General features: G+C 37.4%; 1 protein-coding gene across 7 annotated transcripts in view; it reads left to right on the forward strand.

Moving 5' to 3' along the window:
* The window catches only part of STRADB (STE20-related kinase adaptor beta), a 28212-nt gene extending 6069 nt beyond the window's left edge, over window positions 1-22143 (forward strand). For 4 of the 7 annotated variants that reach the window (XM_003133587.5, XM_005654191.3, XM_013982348.2 and 1 more), the window contains exons 3-12: window positions 1283-1363; window positions 11600-11699; window positions 14761-14882; window positions 16200-16308; window positions 17110-17233; window positions 18391-18562; window positions 18865-18969; window positions 19392-19639; window positions 20613-20655; window positions 21314-22143. In XM_003133587.5, coding sequence (XP_003133635.2) covers window positions 1283-1363; window positions 11600-11699; window positions 14761-14882; window positions 16200-16308; window positions 17110-17233; window positions 18391-18562; window positions 18865-18969; window positions 19392-19639; window positions 20613-20655; window positions 21314-21457 — 1248 coding nt within the window. In that variant the 3' untranslated portion in view covers window positions 21458-22143. Of the gene's footprint in view, window positions 1-1282; window positions 1364-11599; window positions 11700-14760; window positions 14883-16199; window positions 16309-17109; window positions 17234-18390; window positions 18563-18864; window positions 18970-19391; window positions 19640-20612; window positions 20656-20848; window positions 20944-21313 lie in introns of all 7 variants that reach the window. The other 3 variants (XM_013982357.2, XM_021075701.1, XM_005654192.3) reach the window with 2 other exon arrangements.

The raw sequence follows: 22435 nt of genomic DNA on the forward strand, positions 1-22435 counted from the left end.
TGTTAAGCCACAACAGTCATTCACTCTACAACTGTCTTGACACTATTAGCTTCTCTTCTTCAGAGATGAATTTTATATAAAATGGTGATATATGAAATTATTATCTTAAGACTGATAAGGTATACAGACTAGTACTTCAACTTAATCAGTAATTTAGGCTAACTGGGAAAATGACTAGTTTGGTCAGTAAGAAATCTGGGCATATTTTAAAAGAAAGGAAGTTTGATTACTTTAAGCAAGTGACTACAAAGTGTTAAGTAAACATGGATAGACTTAAAGACTCACTTGATATTATACTTTAATGTTCATTTGAAATGAATGTTTATGATATGCTTAAAAATAATTAAAAGTCTCTTTCACACAGTTTGTTTATGCTTTCGACATACTTTTTCTTCCTAAATAGTATAACATTAGCTTTGTTCCACTAACATGTGTAGGAGTTAAATTTCTTTGTTGACACTGTGTAATAATAGAATCTTGGGTTAAATGCAGGAAAATGTAAATCGTGATACTGGAACTAAGTCTCTTAATTTGATTCAAATTGATTAGCGATTTTATCACCTTACAAAATAAAATTGGTTCCAAATATATTCAATGTGTGTTTTAATGTGGATAAACATGGTTCCTACACTTGATGGAAAAAATCTGAGAATCAAGATAAAATTATATGAGTACAGCAGAATAATCTCTAAATATTGAGAGAAAACTCTAAAGATGAAAGAATTAAAAATCAACAACAGCAGTAAAAATGAATTGATATTCTTACTTCCAGGGTAGAGGGCAAGAATAAAGAGATCCTGTTGTGGCTCAGCAGGTTAACAACCTGACATAGTGTCCCTGAGGATGCGGGTTTGATCCCTGGTGTTGCTCAGTGGGTTAAGGATCCAGCATTGCCCCAAGATGGCAGCGCAGGTTGCAGATGCGGCTCAGATCCAGCGTGATTGTGGCTGTGGCATAGGCCAGCAGCTGCAGCTCTGATTCAGCCCCTGGCCTTGGAGCTTCCATATATATGGCACAGGTGCTGCCCTAAAAAGCAAAAAAAAAAAAAAAAAAAAATCAGATACAGTGCCAAGTAAAATAACAGATATGAGATGTGAAATGTCATCTGCATATCCAGCTGCTCCTCACTTCTCTCCCATACTGTGTATCTCCACAGTTTGAATACTGGCTCCAATGCAGATTCCTGCATGTTGCCCTTTCTGTTCCTTCAACAGACTTTTTTGTATGCACATGCCACCTTTATCTTATGACTTATTTTTCACTCATATTTCTGAATTTACAGGATTGTTTCTGCACTTCCCGAACACAAGTTGAATCACTCAGATCTGAAAAACAGTCTGAAACCAGTACCCATCAAAACTTGGTAAGAAGATGGTTAAGTACAATTAATGCTCTTCATTTGCCTTCTGTGATACTGTTTTACAAAATATAATTTTCAGTTCTTCTATATCTCTTCTTCTTTACAGTATCTTTTACTGTTTCTTCTTCCTCTGCTTAAGCTATTGTCCAAAAGTCTGTAATTGGCCCATGCTCTTCTGCCTAAACAGACTCTTCCAAGGCAATCTCACCTGCTCCTGTGGTTTCAGTTGCTCAGATTTCATGTGGTCCTGGAGCTGTTTTTTCTCGGGGTCATGAGGGGACCCTGTCCATCAAGCAGAACTGATGATTATGAAATTTTTGTCTGCAACTTTGGACTTTCCTGGGCACCAACCAGTTGTGTGTATAAGAATATCTCTGACTGGAGTTTTCAAAGGCATCGCTGTGCAACTTGACTGATTTTCTCTAAAACTTCACAGACTCACTCAATTTCCTACTTTGGCAAAATTCATCTACTAAATCATCCTGACTAGAGACTTTGGAGTTATCCTCACATTGCCTATACTTCTACCCCTAAACTTAGTTATATACCAGGCTTGTGGATCTGTCTCTGAAATGCCCTTGAGGCAATATCTTCCTTCACCTGATCACTGCTACTACTCAGATCTCATCATCTTTCACCTGGATTATTGCAGATAAACTCATTGTCTCTAGTTTCTTAGTGTCTAACCTCCTCTCCCACTCAGATCAGAATTTAACACTGTTAACCTGTTTGTTACACTTTCCAGCTTTAAAATTTCCATTGGTTTCTTAAAGCCTGTGGGATAAAGCCTAAACTTCTTAGTGTGGTATAAGGACTCTTTGATAGTATAGAATATGTCTAATGTTTGAGTTTCATTTCTTGCTACTGAGTCTTAGCACAGAATGTTTACTTGAAATACCCTTCTCCATTTTCTGCCTCTCCAATTCCTCCTTATGCATAAAGAGTTGGCTCAGATATCACATCTCAGAAGCTTATGCTCTTGTACCTTTATTTTTTTTGTCCACTCTTGAAGCAGTAACAACACCAGATCCTTAACCTACCAGGCCACCAGGGAACCCCAGCCTTTAATTCTCTTATGCTCCTCGAGATCTTAGATAGTTCCATGAAATGGCATTTATTATTTTATCTGTGAGTGATTGATGTCTATGTCTCCCACATGATCCCCATAAAACAGGCACCATATCTTTTTCATCTTTATCATCCCTGGGCAATACCTGATATATTTTTATTATGTTTTTATTTTTTTATTTTTTTTTAAGTGAAAAGAAATTAGGTTGTATTTTCATTTGTGTCATATTAATACATCCTTTTGGTAGGAAAATGTTCTTTCTGTATCAGAATATATACTGTTTTCATTACTTTTCTTAGTGATGTGAGTCATAAGTTCACCTACCATATTCGTTTACTCAATTGAAAGGTCCTGTCTTATTAAACACCTGCTCCTCTTAGGTGAGATGAAGAATGAGAACAGTGGGGACCAAAAATGATAAAGGGCTGATAAGATCTAGTTTAGAAAGAGCTCGACAATGTCTTCTTTGTTGTGATCCAGACCAGCAGTTTTGTCCAGTGATTCTGCTAGCCAAGGCATCATATATTTTTTATTTTATTTTTTCCTTTTTTTTTATTACTCAAATGAATTTATCACATCTGTAGTTGTATAATGATCATAACAATCTGATTTCACAGGATTTCCATCCCACAGCCCAGGCACATCCCCCCACCCCTCAAACTGTGGAGACCATAAGTTTTTCAATGTCTGTGAGTCAGCATCTGTTCTGCAAAGAAGTTCCGTCTGTCCTTTTTTCAGATTCCACATGTCAGTGAAAGCATTTGATGTTGGTGTCTCATTGTATGGCTGACTTCACTTAGCATGATAGTTTCTAGGTCCATCCATGATGCTAAAAATGCTGGTATTTCGTTCTTTTTAATGGCTGAGTAATATTCCATTGTGTATATGTACCACATCTTCTGGATCCACTCCTCTGTCAATGGACATTTAGGTTGTTTCCATGTCTTGGCTATTGTAAATAGTGCTGCAATGAACATTGGAGTACATGTGTCTTTGCAAGTCGTGGTTTTCTCTGGATAGATGCCCAGGAGTGGGATTGCTGGATCAAATGGTAGTTCTGTGTTTAGTTTTCTGAGGAATCTCCATACTGTTTTCCACAGTGGTTGCACCAATTTACAATCCCACCAACAGTGTACTAGTGTTCCTTTTTCTCCACACCCTCTCCAGCACTTACTGTTTGTAGACTTTTGGATGATGGCCATTCTGGCTGGTGTAAGGTGGTACCTCATAGTGGTTTTGATTTGCATTTCTCTAATAATGAGTGATGTTGAACATCTTTTCATGTGTTTTTTGGCCATCTGTGTGTCTTCTTTGGAGAATTGTCTGTTTAGATCTTCTGCCTATTTTTTGATAGGGTTGTTTGTTTTTTTGGTATGGAGCTGCAGAAGGTGTTTATAAATTTTGGAGATTAATCCCTTGTCAGTTGATTCACTTGCAAAGATTTTCTCCCATTCTGTGGGTTGTCTTTTTGTGTTGTTCAGGGTTTCCTTTGCTGTGCAGAAACTTTGAAGTTTGATTAGGTCCCATTTGTTTATTTTTTTTTTTATTTATTTTTTTTTTTGGTCTTTTGTCTTTTTTTTGTTGTTGTTGTTATTGTTGTTGTTATTGTTGCTATTTCTTGGGCCGCTCCCGCGGCATATGGAGGTTCCCAGGCTAGGGGTTGAATCGGAGCTGTAGCCACCGGCCTACGCCAGAGCCACAGCAACACGGGATCCGAGCCGCGTCTGCAACCTACACCACAGCTCACGGCAATGCCGGATCGTTAACCCAGTGAGCAAGGGCAGGGATCGAACCCGCAACCTCATGGTTCCTAGTCGGATTCGTTAACCACTGCGCCACGACGGGAACTCCTATTTTTGTTTTTACTGTCAGTACTCTGATACGTGGATCTGAGAAGATGCTGCTGTCGTTTATGTCAGAGAGTGTTTGGCCTATGTTTTCCTCTAGGAGTTTGATAGTGTCTGGTCTTATATCTAGGTCTTTAATCCATTTGGAGTTTATTTTTGTGTATGGTGTTGGGCAGTGTTCTAATTTCATTCTTTTTCCATGTGGCTGTCCAGTCTTCCCAGCACCACTTCTTGAACAAGCTGTCCTTTCTCCATTGTATATTCTTGCCTCCTTTGTCATAGATGAGTTGGCTGTAGGTGTGTGGGTTTAATTCTGGGCTTTCTATCCTGTTCCACTGATCTATATGTCTGTCTTTGTGCCAGTACCATGCAGTTTTTTTTTTTTTTTTTTTTTTTTTGTCTTTTTGCTATTTCTTTGGGCTGCTCCCGCGGCATATGGAGGTTCCCAGGCTAGGGGTCGAATTGGAGCTGTAGCCACTGGCCTACGCCAAAGCCGCAGCAACGCTGGATCCGAGCCACGTCTGCAACCTACACCACAGCTCACGGCAACGCCGGACCCTTAACCCACTGAGCAAGGGCAGGGACCGAACCCGCATCCTCATGGTTCCTAGTCGGATTCGTTAACCACTGCACCACGACGGGAACTCCCCCATGCAGTTTTGACGACTGTTGCTTTGTAGTATAGTCTGAATTCCGGGAGCCTGATGCCTCCGGCTCCATTTTTCTTTCTCAGGATGTCTTTGGCTATTGTGGGTCTTTTGAGTTTCCAAACAAACTTTAAAATATTTTGTTCAAGTTCTGTGAAAAATGTCTGGTAATTTGATAGGGATTGCATTGAATCTGTAGATTGCCTTGGGTAGTATAGTCATTTTGATAATATTAACTCTTCCAGTCCACGAGCATGGTATATCTTTCCATCTATTTGTGTCATCTTTGATTTCTTTCATCAGTGGCTTGTAGTTTTCATAGTATAGGTCTTTCGTTTCTTTAGGTAGGTTTACTCCTAGGTATTTTATTCTTTTGGATGCGATGGTAAATGGGATTGCTTCCCTAATTTCCTTTTCTGCTTTTTCATTGTTAGTATATAGAAACGCTGTTGATTTCTGTGTATTGATTTTGTATCCTGCAACTTTGCCAAATTCGTGGATGAGCTCTAACAGTTTTCTGGTAGAGTCTTTAGGATTCTCTAGGTATAGAATTATGTCATCTGCAAATAGGGATAAATTTACTTCTTCCTTTCCAATTTGGATTCCTTTTATTTCTTTTACTTCTCTGATTGCTGTGGCTAGGACTTCCAGAACTATGTTGAAAAGTAGTGGCAAGAGCGGACATCCTTGTCTTGTTCCTGATCTCAGCGGGAATTCTTTCAGTTTTTCACCATTGAGAATGATGTTCGCTGTGGGTTTGTTGTATATGGCCTTTATCATGTTGAGGTAGGTTCCCGTTATGCCCACTTTCTGAAGGGTTTTTATCAGAAATGGGTGTTGGATTTTGTCAAAGGCTTTTTCCACATCTATTGAGAGGATCATATGGTTTTTATTCTTCAGTTGGTTAATGTGGTGTATCACACAGATGGGTTTGTGGATATTGAAGAACCCTTGCATCCCTGGGATAAATCCCACTTGATCATGATGTACAATCCTTTGAATGTTTTGTTGGATGCAGTTTGCTAGTATTTTGTTGAGGATTTTTGCATCGATGTTCATCAGTGAAATGGCCTGTAGTTTTCTTTTTTTGTGGAGTCTTTGTCTGGTTTTGGTACCAGGGTGATGGTGGCCTCATAGAATGAGTTTGGGAGTGTCCCTTCCTCTGCAATTTTTTGAAATAGTTTCAGAAGGAGAGGTGTTAGCTCTTCTCTAAATGTTTGACCTGATATATTTTTAAAGAAACATGCTGAGAAATTTATCTCTGGGAGCTTCCTCCTCTTAATCTCTTAATCTTCTTTTAAAATAATTATTTCTATAAAGTGGAACCTGCCTTGCAAATACGTTAGTCCTACAAAATGAAGTAATCCCAGTTAATCCTGTTTATAAATTTATCCTGGTCTTATCTACAGTTATTTTCTTTTTTGTTATTTCACTTTTATTTACTAGTACTTTAAAGTCTTCTGGTTAAGTCAGAATGGCCATCATTAATAAGTCCACAAATAACAAGTGCTGGAGGGGGTGTGGAGAAAAGGGAACCCTCCTGCACTGCTGGTGGGAATGTAAACTGGTACAGCCACTATGGAGTGCAGTTTGGAGATGCCTTAGAAATCTATACATAGAACTTCCATATGACCCCGCAATCCCACTCTTGGGCATATATCCAGACAAAACTCTACTTAAAAGGGACACATGCACCCGCATGTTCATTGCAGCCCTATTCACAATAGCCAGGACATGGAAACAACCCAAATGTCCATCGACAGATGATTGGATTTGGAAGATGTGATATATATACACAATGGAATACTACTCAGCCATCAAAAAAGAATGACATAATGCCATTTGCAGCAACATGGATGAAACTAGAGACTCTCATACTGAATGAAATGAGCCAGAAAGACAAAGACAAATACCATATGATATCACTTATAACTGGAATCTAATATCCAGTGCAAATGAACATCTCCTCAGAAAAGAAAATCATGGACTTGGAGAAAAGACTTGTGGCTGCCTGATGGGAGAGGGAGGGAGTGGGAGGGATCGGGAGCTTGGGGTTATCAGATACAGCTTAGAATAGCTTTACAAGGAGATCCTGCTGAATAGCATTGAGAACTTTGTCTAGATACTCATGTTGCAACAGAACAAAGGGTGGGGGGAAAATGTAATTGTAATGTATACATGTAGGGATAACTTGATCCCCTTGCTGTACAGTGGGAAAATAAAAAAAAAGAAATATGAACTCTTAAAAAAAAAAAGAAAAGAAAGTCTTCTGGTTACATATGCTTTTGTACAATAGGATGTAATATCCAATGCTCATTTTCATTCAGGTATTACCCTTCAGACTGAGGTAGTGTTTAGAAAGCAAAGTGTCTGTCATTGGCTCCTTAATGTTACCAAGAGAGAGGTCTAGAACTTGGGAAACTTCCGCAAGTGCTGCTTTTTTTTTTTTTTTTTTTTTTTAAGTATTGTGCTAAGATACACATACCGTAAAAGTCACTGTCTTAAGCTTTTTTTTTTTTTTTTTTTTTTTTTTTGTCTTTTTGCTATTTCTTTGGGCTGCTCCCCGCGGCATATGGAGGTTCCCAGGCTAGGGGTCGAATCGGAGCTCTAGCCACTGGCCTACGCCAGAGCCACAGCAACACGGGATCCAAGTCGTGTCTGCAACCTACACCACAGCTCATGGCAACACCGGATCCTTAACCCACTGAGCAAGGGCAGGGACCGAACCCGCAACCTCATGGTTCCTAGTCGGATTCGTTAACCACTGCGCCATGACGGGAACTCCTCATAAGCATTTTTAAATGTACAGTTGAGTGGCATCACATACATTCATAAGGTTGTGTAAGACCATCGCCATTCATCTCCATAACTTTTCATCTTGTAAAACTGAAACTCTGTACCCAATTAAACAATAACTCCTCTTTCCCACTCTCCTCAGCTCTTGGTAACCACCATTCTACTTTCTGTCTCTGATTTTTGATTACTCTAAGTACCTAATGTAAATGACTCATATTTAATTTTTTAATTTTTAAATTATAGTTGACTTAAGATGCTCTGACAATTTCTGCTGTACAGTAAAGTGACCCAGGTATACCTATATATTCTTTTCCTCACATTATCCTCCATCATTTTCCATCACAAGCGATTAGATATATTTCCCTGTGCTGTATGGCAGTATCTCATTGCTTATCCACTCCAAATGCTATGGTTTGCATCTACTATCCCCCAGTTTTTTCATTTAGCGTAATGTCCTTAGAGTTCATTTGTATTACAACATGCTGCAGAATTTTCTTATTTTTTAAGGTTGAATAATATTGCATTATATATGTACTACATTTTGCTTATCCATCTGTTAGTGGACTCTGAGTTGCTTCCACATTGTAGCTATTGTGAATAGTGCTGCTGTGAACATGGTGTACAAATATCTCTGAGACCCTGATTTCAAATTCAAATTTCATATTCCTTTTAGGAATATACCCAGAAGTGGAATTGCTAGATCATGTAGTAAATCTGTTTAAGCTTTTTGAGGAACCATTGTACTGTTTTCCACAGTGATTGGAACTTGTACACCAATAATGTATGAGTTATAGTTTCTCTACATCCTCTTGAATACTCATTATTTTCTGGGTTTTTTTTTTTGTTTGTTTATTTGGTTTTTTTTGGTAACATCTTTATAAAGAGTGTGGAATGGTATCTCATTGTAGTTTTGATTTGCATTTCCGTAATGATGAGTAATAGTGAGCCCCTTTTCGTGTGTTTATTGACCACATGTTTGTGTTCTTTGGAGCAACGTCTATTCAGGTCCTCTGCCCATTTTTTGAATTGGATGAGTTTTTTGGTTGGGTTTTAGTTCTCTATATATTTTGGGTATTAACATCGTTCCAGAAGTATAATTTACAAATATGTCCTCTCATTCTATGGGTTGCCTTTTAACTTTGTTGATAGTGTCTTTTGATGTACAAGGTTTTATATTTTTCATGAAGTCAAATTTGTCAGTTTTTTTTGTCACTAGTATCTTTGGTGTCATAGCCAAAAAGTTATTGTCAGATTCAATGTCATAAAGCTTTTTTCCTATGTTTTCTTCTAAGAGTTTTATTATTTTAGGTCTTAAGTTTAGGTCCTTGATCGATTTTGAGTTAATTTTTGTGTAGGTAAGAGTCCAACTTCATATTTTTGCATGTGGATATCTAATTTTCCCAGCACTATTTGTTGAAAAGTCTGTCCTTACGCCATTGAATTATCTTGGCACTCTTATCAAAAGTTATTTAACTATATATATGAGAGTTTATTTTTAGCCTGTTGCTCTGTATGTCTGTCTTTGCGTCAGTACCACATTGTTTTAATTACTGTAGCTCTGTAGTAAATTTCGAAATCAGGAAGAGTGAGTCTTCCAATTCTTTTTCCTTTTCCCCAAGATTGTGTTGTTCGGGATCCCTTGAGATTTTAATAATATCAAGTCTCCCAATCTTTTTTTTTTTTTTTTTTGGTCTTTTTAGGGCAACACCCACAGCATATGGAGGTTCGCAGGTTAGGGGTCAAATCAGAGCTGGCCTACGCCACAGCCATTCCAGATCTGAGCTGCATCTGTGATCTATACCACAGCTCACTGCAACACCAGATCCTTAACCCATTGATCGAGGTGAGGGATTGAACCTGCATCCTCATGGATACTAGTCAGATATGTTTCCACTGAGCCACAAAGGGAACTCAAGGTCTTCCAGTCTTTGAACACGAGATGTGTTTCCATTCAGTTTTGTCTTCCTTAATTTCTTTCAACAATTTTTTGTAGTTTTCATTGTAGTCTTTCACTGCCATGGTTAAATTAATTTCTAGGAATTTTATTCTTTTGATGATACTGTAAATGGAATTCATGATATTTTTTCCCAGATTATTTATTAACCAGGTCTTTTGAATTTTTAGGAATTTATTAACAAGTTTGACAAGGACAAGGACACTGCTATGATTTTTGCTTTCTAATTCTCTAACTAGTCATCAGATCAAAAAGAGAAGTGAGATTAGTTTTAAGATGATTTATTGTTAATGAATTTATGTTGTCTTCTTGTGACTGCCATGTTGTTTTAAGTGTTAATAACTTGTCTGTGTAGTAATTTGATATCAGACCTTGCCCAGCATCAAGCCTGCCCCTTTGTCTTTTTCTCCCTTTTTTGAAAATTAAGGCAGTAATTTAAACACAGTATTGCCATTCTGGCTTCTCATCTGAGTCGTACTATATTTGCAAGCTTAATATCCAAATGTAATCATCTTTGGTCTAGTGGTTTGAACCTACTTAAAACAAATTGTTTTGGGCTTTGGCTACTTAATTACAATGAAAGTACTTCTAGTTTAAAGAAGACTATTTCCCTAATGGAGTTGATGGAGGCAAGATAGAGGTTGATTAACCTGATTTCAATCCATCATCTGGTAACCTGATGCCATTTTTTCAAGCAGTGAACTATAAACCTCAGTTCATTCTGTGCTCTAACCTTCCTGAGAGACTTGAGCTTATCTCTTTAAAGTTTTAAAAAATTGCTACATGTTCTTTTTTTCTCTCTTATATATATTCTTTAAATAGGAATTTAAGACTACCTGTTCTAAAAAAATTAAATTGATTTCTTTAGATTTCTTTCTTCATTGGGATTGTATCCAATCTTATGGTAGACTTTCTTTTTATATAGCTTTTCATCACTCTTGAAGATTATTCTTCTTTATTCACCTTTAGCCATAACTTAGTACTATATTTTTCTGCTCTCTTAAAAGTTTAGGAAACATGTAGAATCATGGATGTAAAAAGTAGTTAGCAGAATTCCTAGTACATTCCCTTCTTCCCTTTCTTTACTTTGGAGGTAGTAACAAGATTCCTACCATCTACTAGTGCCTGTAAAGTTTCCTAATGTCTTGGAGTACTCGTGTCCTTTGGGAAATCCACATAGCTATCATGTCACACCAGAGGTGGCCTCTTTTCTCCTGCATGCATGATATTTCACTGTATTCTGGGATCTGGTGCAAACCTAGTACTTTGGCTCCATTGTTCTTCATGAAACCCTCAAATGGTATATGGTAATTATAATTAACTCAGGAGGCCTGTACCCTATTCTGTTCTCCCATCTCTTGAGGTTTATTTTTCTTTCTGACCTCCCTTCTGATTCATCTCACCTTGTGAGAAACTTCTTCAGCTTCTTTTAATAGGTTGCAGTGTGGAAATGGTTTCTTGGAATACCTCCCCTAGCTGAGCAGGTACCTGTATGTATAATGGTTTTAACTGGCAACCACTTGAAGCAAGAACATAAGCAATAGAATATGCCTCACATGTCCTTGCATCTCTTCCCTTGATATATTTATTAGATACCCTGAAGAGTCAACAGTTATTCTTAGCAACTCCTAAAAATGCTTAATGGAAATTGTGCTGAAAAGTGTTCTTTGATAACTATGAATCTTCTTTTTCTGCCCTCTCCCCCTTTACAGTTTGATGGCCTTATAACTAGCATCATATATTAGCTCTTGCAAACACCTTATGGATCTTAAAACAGTCTCTTAAGTCACCCTTCAGTGCGTTCCTAATGAGCACTAGTGTTATTTGAAAAGACAGTATCAGTATTTTATATTGGAGTAGGGGACCAAATTGGGGCACCAAAAAAGTTTATACCTATTTTGTTTTCATGTTTTTAAAACAATGTAGGTTGATGAGCCATCCCTTTCCTTGTTGCCTCTATCCACCAGAGCCAGTGAAGTGATCTGTTCCACCAACGTTTCTCACTATGAACTCCAAGTGGAAATAGGTAATAATTCTCAATCTTACATTAATTGACCATTATTGTTAGAAATGAAATTGATGACAAAAAGCTTAATATCTAAATAGGTCTTTTTCCGTTGTTACCCAGAACATAAAATGAAATACTGTGTCAGTCAGATCTCCATAAAATGAATTTTTTTTAAAAACAGTTTTGCCAACTTATAGAATCATTGGCTAGAGAAACAGGCTCGGAAGAAACCAAGAGAAGCTACATGGTTAGAACCATAGCTAGGGCCATAGCATAAGAGCAGCTTAGTTAGTGTACTACTTAATAGGGTACTTTTACCACCAGACATTGGGACCCCACTGGTGAGTTCCAAACTTAACTAAAAAACGTTTCTACTACAAATGGGATTTTAAGTAAGGTTTTAAGTGAGTTTACTGCCCCCACTTCTTTATGTCACTCCATCCACTAATTGACCAAAGCTTAGGCCATTGACCCTCCTATGCCAGGGTCAGGTGACAAGAAAGAATAAGAATTTGACCTTTTTAGAGTTCCCTTGTGGTGCAGCAGGTTAAGGATCTGGTGTTGTCAGTGCAGTGGCTTGGGTTGCTGCTGTGGCATGGATTTGATCCTTAGCTTGGTAACGTCCACATGTCACAGGCATGGCCAAAAAAAAAAAAAAAGGACTTTAACTTTTTCTAAAAATAAGACTGGTTACAAATGCCCCAAAATCAGAAAGGACTTTCAGGTGGTGTCAGTCCAAATAATTACTTCAGTAGGTGACTGAGCAAGGGCTGTTAGAGGAGGTACCATCATATAGTTGTTCTGTGGCTAAACTCAGGAACAAAGGGAGAGTAAGCAGTGATAGGAGATAAATCTGAAAAAGGATGTTTGGAGCACATGGTGAAAGATCTTATGTGGGGTGTGTAGAAGTTCAGATTGTCTGTCAGCCCCTGCAGTGCACCCACTTCATTACTCAAAGGACTTAAAGATAGGTTTGAAATTTATCCTCTGTTGCTAGAGAATCATTGTGGGATAGTGATGATAGCAATAACAACATCTAATAGGCATCAGGCTGAACATTTTATCTGTTATTTTTTTATTTCACCCCTTTACCACTCCCATTTTGCAGATGAGGATCCTGAGGCTCTGAGAATTTAAGTATAGGAATTTAGTCCTATAGTTAGTGACTCAAAACCAAACATTTGTGACTGTAAAGGTATAAGCTCTCAGCTGCAGCACTGTAGTACATTTCTTTTGATAAAATGCTGAATTTAGAAAGACAATTGGCAGCAGTTCTGGGCAGCAACCTGGAAGAGAGAGATCAGTGATTTATAACCAGCAGTATCATCCTTTTCACCTGAGTCTAATTAAAATTTGCAATGTGTGTATCCCATCACAGACCTACTGAATCAAAATTCCTGGTGAATGGGAGCTAGGCACAGGTGTTTGTTTTTTCACTTTTCAGGGCTGCACTTGTGGCACATGGAAGTTCCCTGGCTGGGGGTTGAATCAACTGTAGCTGCTGGCCTACGCCACAGCAACTCAGGATCTGAGCCGTGTCTGCGACCCACACCTCAGCTCATAGCAACACTGGATCCTTAACCCACTGAGGCCGGGGATGGAATTCGCATCCTCATAGATTTGAGTCGGACTCATTACTGCTGAGCCACAATGGGAACTTCCTAGGCACAGGTTTTTGAAGTAGTTACATCAGAAGTTGTGGTACATGTCTTGGTTAAGAATGCAGGGCATAGTGGGGAAGTCACTGTATCTATCCAGGGAAAGAGGACAGGACTTGAGCTAAGACAGTGATGCTAACACTGGGAAGGAAGGGATTAATTTCAGATTAACTTCATTTCAACACTAAAAGTGGCAGAATTTGGTGACTGCAGAGAGAGGGAGGAAACTAACATTTATTAGGTTTCTGTTAATAGGTTACCATTCTAGGTGTTTTTAATTTAAAAACTGACAACATCAAAAGCTAGTGAGTATATCAAGAAACTGCAGTTCTTATACATTGCTTGTGGCTATGCAAAGTGGTTCAGCCACTTTCCAAAAAAGTTTGGCAATTTCTTCTAAGGTTAAACGTATGTAACCCAGCAATCCCACTTGCAGGTATTTGCTAAAGAGAAATGAAAACATATGTCTACTTAAAGATTGTTTTTGACAGCTTCATTTATAGTCATCAAAAATTGAAAATAACCCAAGTATCTATCAACTTATGAATAGATAAAAAATAAGTTGTGGTATATCCATGTAATGGATTATTAACTCTGCAATAGAAAGAAACTATTGAAACACAGATGAACCTCAAAAGTTTTACACTAAGCAAAAGAACTCATACACAAAAGACTATTCTCCTTATGATACTATTTATATGATCAATAAATCACATCAGCAGTTGCCAGAGACTGGGGGTAGTGGATTGTTGACTAACATTGTTTGAATATGTCACAGTTTGTTTACCACATTACAATATTAACCATTACAAGAGGTATTCAGTAGTGTATGGTTGTGTTTTTAATTTGCAGTCCTCTGTCTTGAGCATCATTTCATGCACTTGGCCATTTCTGTGTCTTCTTTTGTGGCTTGCCTATTTAATCTTCCGTCTAATTTTTAATTGGGATGTTTGTCATTTATTAGAGTTGTAAGTTCTTTATATAGTACTCTGAGTATAAGATTTGTTAGACATAAATATTGTTAATACTTCCAATCAGTGGCTTGGCTTCTCATTTTCTTAATAGTGTTTTCTTTTTTTTTTTTTTTGGTCTTTTTAGGGCCACACCTTTGGCATATGAAAGCTCCCAGGCTTGGTCTCAAATTGGCGCTGTAGCTGCTGGCTTATGCCACAGCCACAGCAACTCTGGATCTGAGCCATGTCTGTGACCTATACAAGGACAGCACCATATCCTTGACCCACTGAGCGAGGCCAGGCATCAAACCCGCGTCCTCATGGATACTAGTTGGATTTGTTATCGCTGCGCCACCACAGGAACACTTAACAGTGTTTTCTTAAAGAGCAGGAGTTTTTGATTTTGATGAAGACCAGACTATCAGTTTTTTCCTTTGGTTGCTAATTTGAGTTTTACATCTGATGTAGGAAGAGGATTTGACAACTTGACTTCTGTCCATCTTGCACGACATACTCCTACAGGAACACTGGTCACTGTAAAAATTACAAATTTGGAAAACTGCACTGAAGAACGCCTGAAAGCTTTACAGGTAACAGTACAAAAATATGGTACATTTAATGTAGTGTCTATTTGAGGTGATTACACCTGTAAGAATTTTTTTTCTGCAAATTAATAGTTCTGTTAGAGAAGGGTAGATTTCTTTGCTTTTTTTTTTTTTTGCTTTTTTTTAGGGCCACACCCTTGGCATATGGAGATTCCCTGGCTAGGGGTTGAATCAAAGCTACGGCTCAGCCTACACCACAGACACAGCAACACCAGATCCAAGCCGTGTCTGTGACCTACACCACAGTGCACAGCAACGCTGGATCCTTAACCCACTGAGTAAGGCCAGGGATTGAACCAGCAGCCTCATGGTTCCTAGTCAGATTCATTTCTGCTGCGCCACAACGGGAACTCCAGAGAAGGGTAGCTTTCTTCTAATAAATATGCAATTAAAGAATTAGAGAGAATACCTGGAAGCCAAATCCATGAAAGAACAAATATATTCAAACTTTGGTAACTACTGTAAATCGCTTCAAATGAATAACTTATTCAAAACTTTGGTCAGGAATTTATTTAGATATGCCTTGTCAGTCCCATCACAAGTAGTGATATAAGGAAATAGAAGAAACAAAAGCAAAGTTTCTTTTTCATCCAGCTAAGTAAAATTAGTTTCTGAATTGATAAATTTTAATAGCATTTCAGAAATATTATAATACTGTTTCCATTATCACTCATCATTTTTGATAAAAAGAAAGGATTTTGTTTTGATATTATCCCAATTTTTAAAATATTTATATGTGCACATGTATATTGCACAGAAAAAGACTGGAAGAAATTATACTAAAGTGTTAACAGTAATTCTCTCTGATTTAGTGTCACAAGTGACTTTTTTTTTGGCAGCACCCAAGGCACATGGAAGTTCCCTAGGCCAGGGATGGAACCTGTGCCACAGCAGCAGCCTGAGCTGCTTCAGTGACAACACCAGATCCTTAACCTGCAGCGCCACAAGGGAACTCCTAGAAGTGAGACATTTTAGTATAGTTTTTAAATGTTTCTATCATGAGAACATGAGTATGACCTCTGGAGTCAGATTGTCTAATAAATTCACATCCTACTTTCACTTCTTTTATTACGTACTCTTGGACAAGTTTTCTAACTTATTTTTAAGTGTCCTCTTCCATAAAATGTGATTTATAATATCACATACTTTGTGTAGTGTTGTGAGATTTAAAAGGATAACAGCACTAAAGTTATTGCTTAGTACTAAGCTCTGTTGAGTGTTAGCTGCCACTACTGCTGTAATCTTCATCATGAGGGAAAAAGGTTGTTTTAAAATGTCTTGTCTCTTATATGTCTATCCTAGAAAGCAGTGATTCTATCCCACTTTTTCCGGCATCCTAATATTACAACTTATTGGACTGTTTTCACTGTTGGCAGCTGGCTTTGGGTTATTTCTCCTTTTATGGCATATGGTAAGAAAACTCATTTTAGGTAAAATAATTGATGGTTTAGCCTAGATACTATAATAAGTGTAATCTTAGATTTATGATTCACTACTTTTAATTTATAAATCTGAAGCCAATTCTAGATTTCATGATGTACTTCTATATCTGGTTCATGTTGAATTTTAGTCTTCAGAAAAGAAAGTAGAATGGGTCTGATCATCAGTGAAACCACCACTGATTGCTTCTCCAAGTCCATGCCTTTGTATAAGCTGTCTTTTCCCTTCAGTTTCCTTCCTCTCAGTGGAGAGCTGCTATTATTCAAGGAGAATTAGATTTTCCACTTGTGCATACCATCCCTGTCCTTGTTTCTGTGCATCGTAAACTTATTTCACTGTATTGTAAATATCTGTGTGTGTACCTGTCTCCTTCACTGGACTTGAGCTTCTTGAGGGCAGGATCATGTATGTATTTTTCATTTTGCTGTCCCCAGGTGCTCATAAAATACTAGCACAAAGTAGTGTTCACTAGGTATATTGAATAAATAAATGAATGGATTCTAGATTTAGAAGATATACATACTCACACAGTATGTATTATTTTTCAGTAAAGTTGAAGATTGTTAATTCATTTTCCTGATGTCTAGCATGTTGTTGGAAAGTCTTTTTAAAGATTCTTAAGGGAAAATTACCTTTGCATAGGAAAATGGTTAGACTCTAAAATGTAATGTGGAGTGGCGCGTGGGTGTTTATGGTTGAAAAAAACATTTAAAACAGCTAGAAGCAAAATTATATTCAGTGTTCATTTAAAGATTTCAGGGGTTTCTTTCAGGTTCAGCAAGTCAACTCTTGAGGACTTACTTTCCTGATGGAATGAGTGAAACTTTAATAAGAAACATTCTTTTTGGAGCAGTGAGAGGGTTGAACTATCTGCACCAAAATGGCTGTATTCACAGGTATTTACTTATTTGTGCTTTTTTAGGAAGGAGGAGTTGAATATTAGTATGGAGGGTTAGGGAAGTTGCAAATGAAAATTGAGGGCAGAAGGGCCAGTAGGTACGGTATTGCTCATATTTTATAGTTCATTCACCAGAAATGTTCAGACCACTTCCTTTGTGCCAAGTGCTATGCCCATTGCTGGGGTGGGGTGCCTGTCCTCGTAGAGATCAAGTATCAATAATGAGGGACAAGAGAACCTATCTGTTTGGGGTATAAAGCTGTAAGGAGTGGGATCCTAGTTAACTCTGGTGGTTTTTTTTTTTTTTTTTTTTTTTTTTTTTCTTAAGCAAATAAAGAGCTTCTTTATCTGCCTTTCAGCATTATGTAATGTTTATATCATGTACAAATTGTAACCAAGCTTTGATTTCTTGAACATTTTGCAACACTAGATTATCATACTAAATAGCAGTTCTCTTGTTGCTAGACTATAGGTGCAGAAGTAGTTGGCTGAATATTTAAAACATGGCTGTTCTAAGATACATTAGGACTTTGTTTTCCTTTTTAATTAAGTTACTTTTAAATAAGCTTGTTTTTTGGGAGTTCCCTGGTGGCCTAAGCGGTTAAGGATTCTGTGTTGTCACTGCTGTGGCTTGAGTTTGATCTCTGGCCCAGGAACTTCCACATGCCATGGGTGCGGCCAAAAAATAAAAATAAATGAATAAATAAGCAAACTTGTTTTCTTATTGTTTGTTTCAACCTCCTTCAAGCTTTTTTTCTTACTCTTTGTTGTTTTTTAGCATTCTGGTTAACTGAAGATTTCTAACAGACGATATTGTAATTAATCAAGCTTTTGTCGTACTTTACCGGACCATTGGCCATCCTGCTCTATTAGTTTACAAATTCTGAGTTTAAGATGAAAAATAAGGCTCTTTTATAATTTATTTGTCAAGGGAAATTTTTCTGAGACTGATCTTTATAAATTTTAATGCTGCAAGAGGCTGTCTTTACTGGATAATATTGCACTTAACTTTAAATTCTAACTTTATGCTTCAAATACTATTTTATAAAGAGTGTTTAATTTCCAAGGAAATACATGGATTTATTCTGACCAGATTTTTATTCTTTCCTCATTGGCCAATTTCCTAGTATTTAGGATTGTTTCTTTTTGTTCTAGGAGTATTAAAGCCAGCCATATCCTCATTTCTGGTGATGGCCTAGTGACCCTCTCTGGCCTGTCCCATCTGCATAGTTTGGTTAAGCATGGACAGAGGCATAGGGCTGTGTATGATTTCCCACAGTTCAGCACATCAGTGCAGCCGTGGCTGAGTCCAGAACTACTGAGACAGGTCAGATGTGGCCATTACATTGGGTTGTCTGTGCGTCTTGAGTGTCTTCTGAATTTGACTAAAGGGCAATTGCACCCTTATATTTGGATGGATGAAAAGCTCCCACAAGGCTTCTTTATTCTTTCTTGTCAAAATTATGCTAGGAGTTTTTAAATGTATACCTAATGTATAATATATTAGGTATATTTTGATTTCTCATGAGTTTTTTTCCATTATTATTTACTATCCTTTATCAACGAAGCATATGTATATAACTTTAAAGGGGATTTACACTGAAGGACTTCAAATTAATTGTTCTACAGGATTTACATGGATATAATGTAAAATCAGATATTTACAGCGTTGGGATAACAGCATGTGAATTGGCCAGTGGGCAGGTACCTTTCCAGGACATGCACAGGACTCAGGTAAATACTGCTAAAATTTCTGAACTACTTTCTTTTCATAAGAGCCCTTACATTCTAGGAGTACCTGTCATGGCACAGTGGAAACAAATCTGACTAGGAACCATGAGATTGCAGGTTCGATCGCTGGCCTTGCTCAGTGGGTTAAGGATCTGGCATTGCCTTGAAATGTGGTGTAGGTCATGGATGTGGCTCGGATCTGGTGTTGCTGTGTCTGTGGTATAGGCCGGCAGCAGTAGCTCCAATTGGACCCCTAGTCTGGTAACCTACATATGCCGCGAGTATGTCCCTAAAAAGCAAAAAAAGAAAAGATCCCTACATTCTAGATAAATTCTTTTAAACATCTTTGCCATAGACTTAAGATCCTTATTGTTATTTTAATATTTTGTCTGAAAAGGGTTGAAGGAAATTTTTCTTTCTTTTAGATGTTGTTACAGAAACTGAAAGGTCCTCCTTATAGCCCATTGGATATCATCAGTATTTTCCCTCAATCAGAATCCAGAATGAAAAATTCTCGATCAGGTGTAGACTCTGGGATTGGAGAAAGTGTACATGTCTCCAGTGGAACTCGCACAGTAAATAGTGACAGACTACAAACACCATCCTCGAAAACATTCTCTCCTGCCTTTCTTAGCTTGGTACAGCTCTGTTTGCAACAAGATCCTGAGAAAAGGTAATATCAGTCAGTTCTAAATAGCATAAGTTTTGTGATACTTCCTTTCCACCAAATTAAAATCTTTATCAATCTTTTCATCAAAACACTATAGTCTAATTCAGAAAATACTGGTGCTTAAAGTAAATACAGGCAATGAACAAGTGGGAAGAATACTAGATGTGAAGTCAGAAGACTTGGACTTAAGTCTTGGCTGTAACATTTCCTAATGAAGTGACCTTGTAAAAATCAGTTCTCCTTTCTGTACATTAATTACTACATTTATGTTAAGACATTTTAGAAACTTCAAGCAGTTCAAGAGTGTTAGTTGTCGGTATGGAGTTCCTGTTGTGGCTCAGTGGTTAACGAATCTGACTAGGAACCATGAGGTTGGGGGTTCGATCCCTGGCCTTGCTCAGTGGGTTAAGGATCTGGCATTGCTGTGAGCTGTGGTGTAGGTTGCAGACGTGGCTTGGATCTGGCGTTGCTGTGTCTCTGGTGTAGGCTGGCGGCTACAGCTCTGATTCAACCCCTAGCCTGGGAATCTCCATATGCCGCATGAGCGGCCCAAGAAATGGCAAAAAGACAAAAAAAAAAAAAAAAAAAAAAAAAAAAAAAAAGAGTGTTAGTTGCCGGTATTACAATAACTATTATCTTAGATAACTATTAGCATTAGTATTTAGAAAATAAGGTGTGTGTCTTTTTGATCTTTTTTTTTTTTAGCCTCTTAACGCCTAGTGTAGTTCCTTAGAATTAGTAAGTGCATAATAAACGTTAAGTCATGGACCAATTGAATGTTATCTTTAGAATTGATTCTTCTCATTAGTCAAAGTTGAAGCTAAGAGTTTGGCTTCCTGACATATATTGTTTTTCCTTTTAATTTTTGTGTATGGTTTTAGAGCTCTAGACCTAAGTTCTAGTATAGTTTACACAAAAAAATCTATATTCTAATGTGAGGTTCTTTTTTAAAATAATTTTTTCAAAAAAATTTCAGGCCATCAGCAAGCAGTTTATTGTCCCATGTTTTCTTCAAACAGGTGAGATGATCTATTTTATGTTGTCTAGATGTTTTTTTAATACTATTAAAAAGTCATGTCATTTTGTTGGCTTGATGAGACAGTTTCATTACCAAGATTCTTAATAATAACTTTCATACAAGATAGAGTTAAAATCAAGAAAACCCTTTTGGTAGTTCAATTACAGACTTTTTAAAAAATATTTCCATTCTAGAGTTCTCTTATGGCACAGTGGATTAAGGACCAGTGTTGTTGCTACTTTGGTGCAGGGGGTTCAGTTCCTGGCCCGGAAACTTTCACATGCCCCAGGTGCTCCACTCTTTCCCCCCTGCCCTTACACCAAAAAAATAAAAAGAAAATGAAATATTTCCACTTTAAAAAACAAAATGAGTGAAAATATGGAATGTTGTCTTGTATTACTTTATCCTTAGTTTATATTTTGATTAGAGCATTTTGTTTTTCTGTATTGGCTAGAAATGAAGCAAGGGCAAAATAATCTGATAAAAATCCGTTTATTTGGCTGTTACTTCTTAGATGACCAGAATCAGAGGCGTTTTTAAGTGAAAATGCCTAAAAACAATGTAAACACTTTTAACATTTCTTTGAAAGTCACTTTTGCTATTGTAACTAATGTATTGAATTCATGTACCAATAGCCTTATTTTGAGTTTCTTTAACAGATGAAAGAAGAAAGCCAGAGTTCAATACTTTCACTGTTGCCTCCTGCTTATCGCAAGCCATCAATAGCACTGCCTCCAGTGTCACCTTGGACTGAGCCGGAATGTGATTTTCCTGATGAAAAAGACTTAAACTGGGAATTCTAGGGCTGCCAAATCCTTTTATGTCCTTTATACTTGACATTTTCTCCCTGCTGCTTTTTCTTCTGTATTGCTAGGTACAAATACTAGAATTATACTTGAAAATACAGTTGGTGCACTGGAGAATCTGTCATTTAAAACCACTCTGTTCAAAGGAGCGTGAGTTTGTAGCTCCTTTCGTTAGTTCAGAGTGCTATTATAACTCCAGGGAAACTTTGGAATTATGATGTAAGTGCATTTTGTGACATCTTTTCTCAGTTTTTTTCCCCCGAAGCTGTGACTTCTGTTTGATCTCTTAATGTAATTTTTGAGCCAGTTACTTTTTTCAGCGTTTTGCTGCCCTCAGGGGAATGAGTCCTCAGAGGACAGAGCTTCCAAGTACATTTTTTACTTCCAGATTCTCTAGCCTTTTTGATCAGCTGTTGTTACACCAACAGGCTAGTTTATCCTGGCATCAAACCCTTTTTTGGTAGAAAGGAAAATGTTTATATGGTCCCATTTTATTCTGTTAATCCTTATGGTAATATCAAACTGAGCCTCACATTAAATGATTCACTTGAAAATACATAGAGAAGGTGTAATTTGCTTTTTTTATTTTTAAAAGGCTGAAGTAACACTTTTCTACTTATGTAAATTATAGATCCTAAATTCACGCACCCTGTGGGAATTCAATAAAGATTTATTGAATTGAGTTTATGGTTAATAATTTTCTTTGTGTGGTTTGACAAAACTCAAACATAGATTCTAATTTGTTTCACCAAGGGAAGCTCTTTCTCAAACAAAGAGAGTTATTTATATAACCCGTTGCATTGAAGACAACCTGATATTTGAGTCAATGGAGACAGAAGATCTTCCAGCCCTTTATGTGATTATTCTTGCTCCTATAGGGGAGATGACATGGAGATCTTAGTGGTTTTACCTTACTGACAGAAGAGATATGCTGTCTTAAAAAGAGTATGTAGTTTGAACTGTGACAAGTTGAGA

Source organism: Sus scrofa, chromosome 15 (genome assembly GCF_000003025.6).
Source record: "Sus scrofa isolate TJ Tabasco breed Duroc chromosome 15, Sscrofa11.1, whole genome shotgun sequence".
NCBI classification, from domain to species: Eukaryota; Metazoa; Chordata; class Mammalia; order Artiodactyla; family Suidae; genus Sus; species Sus scrofa.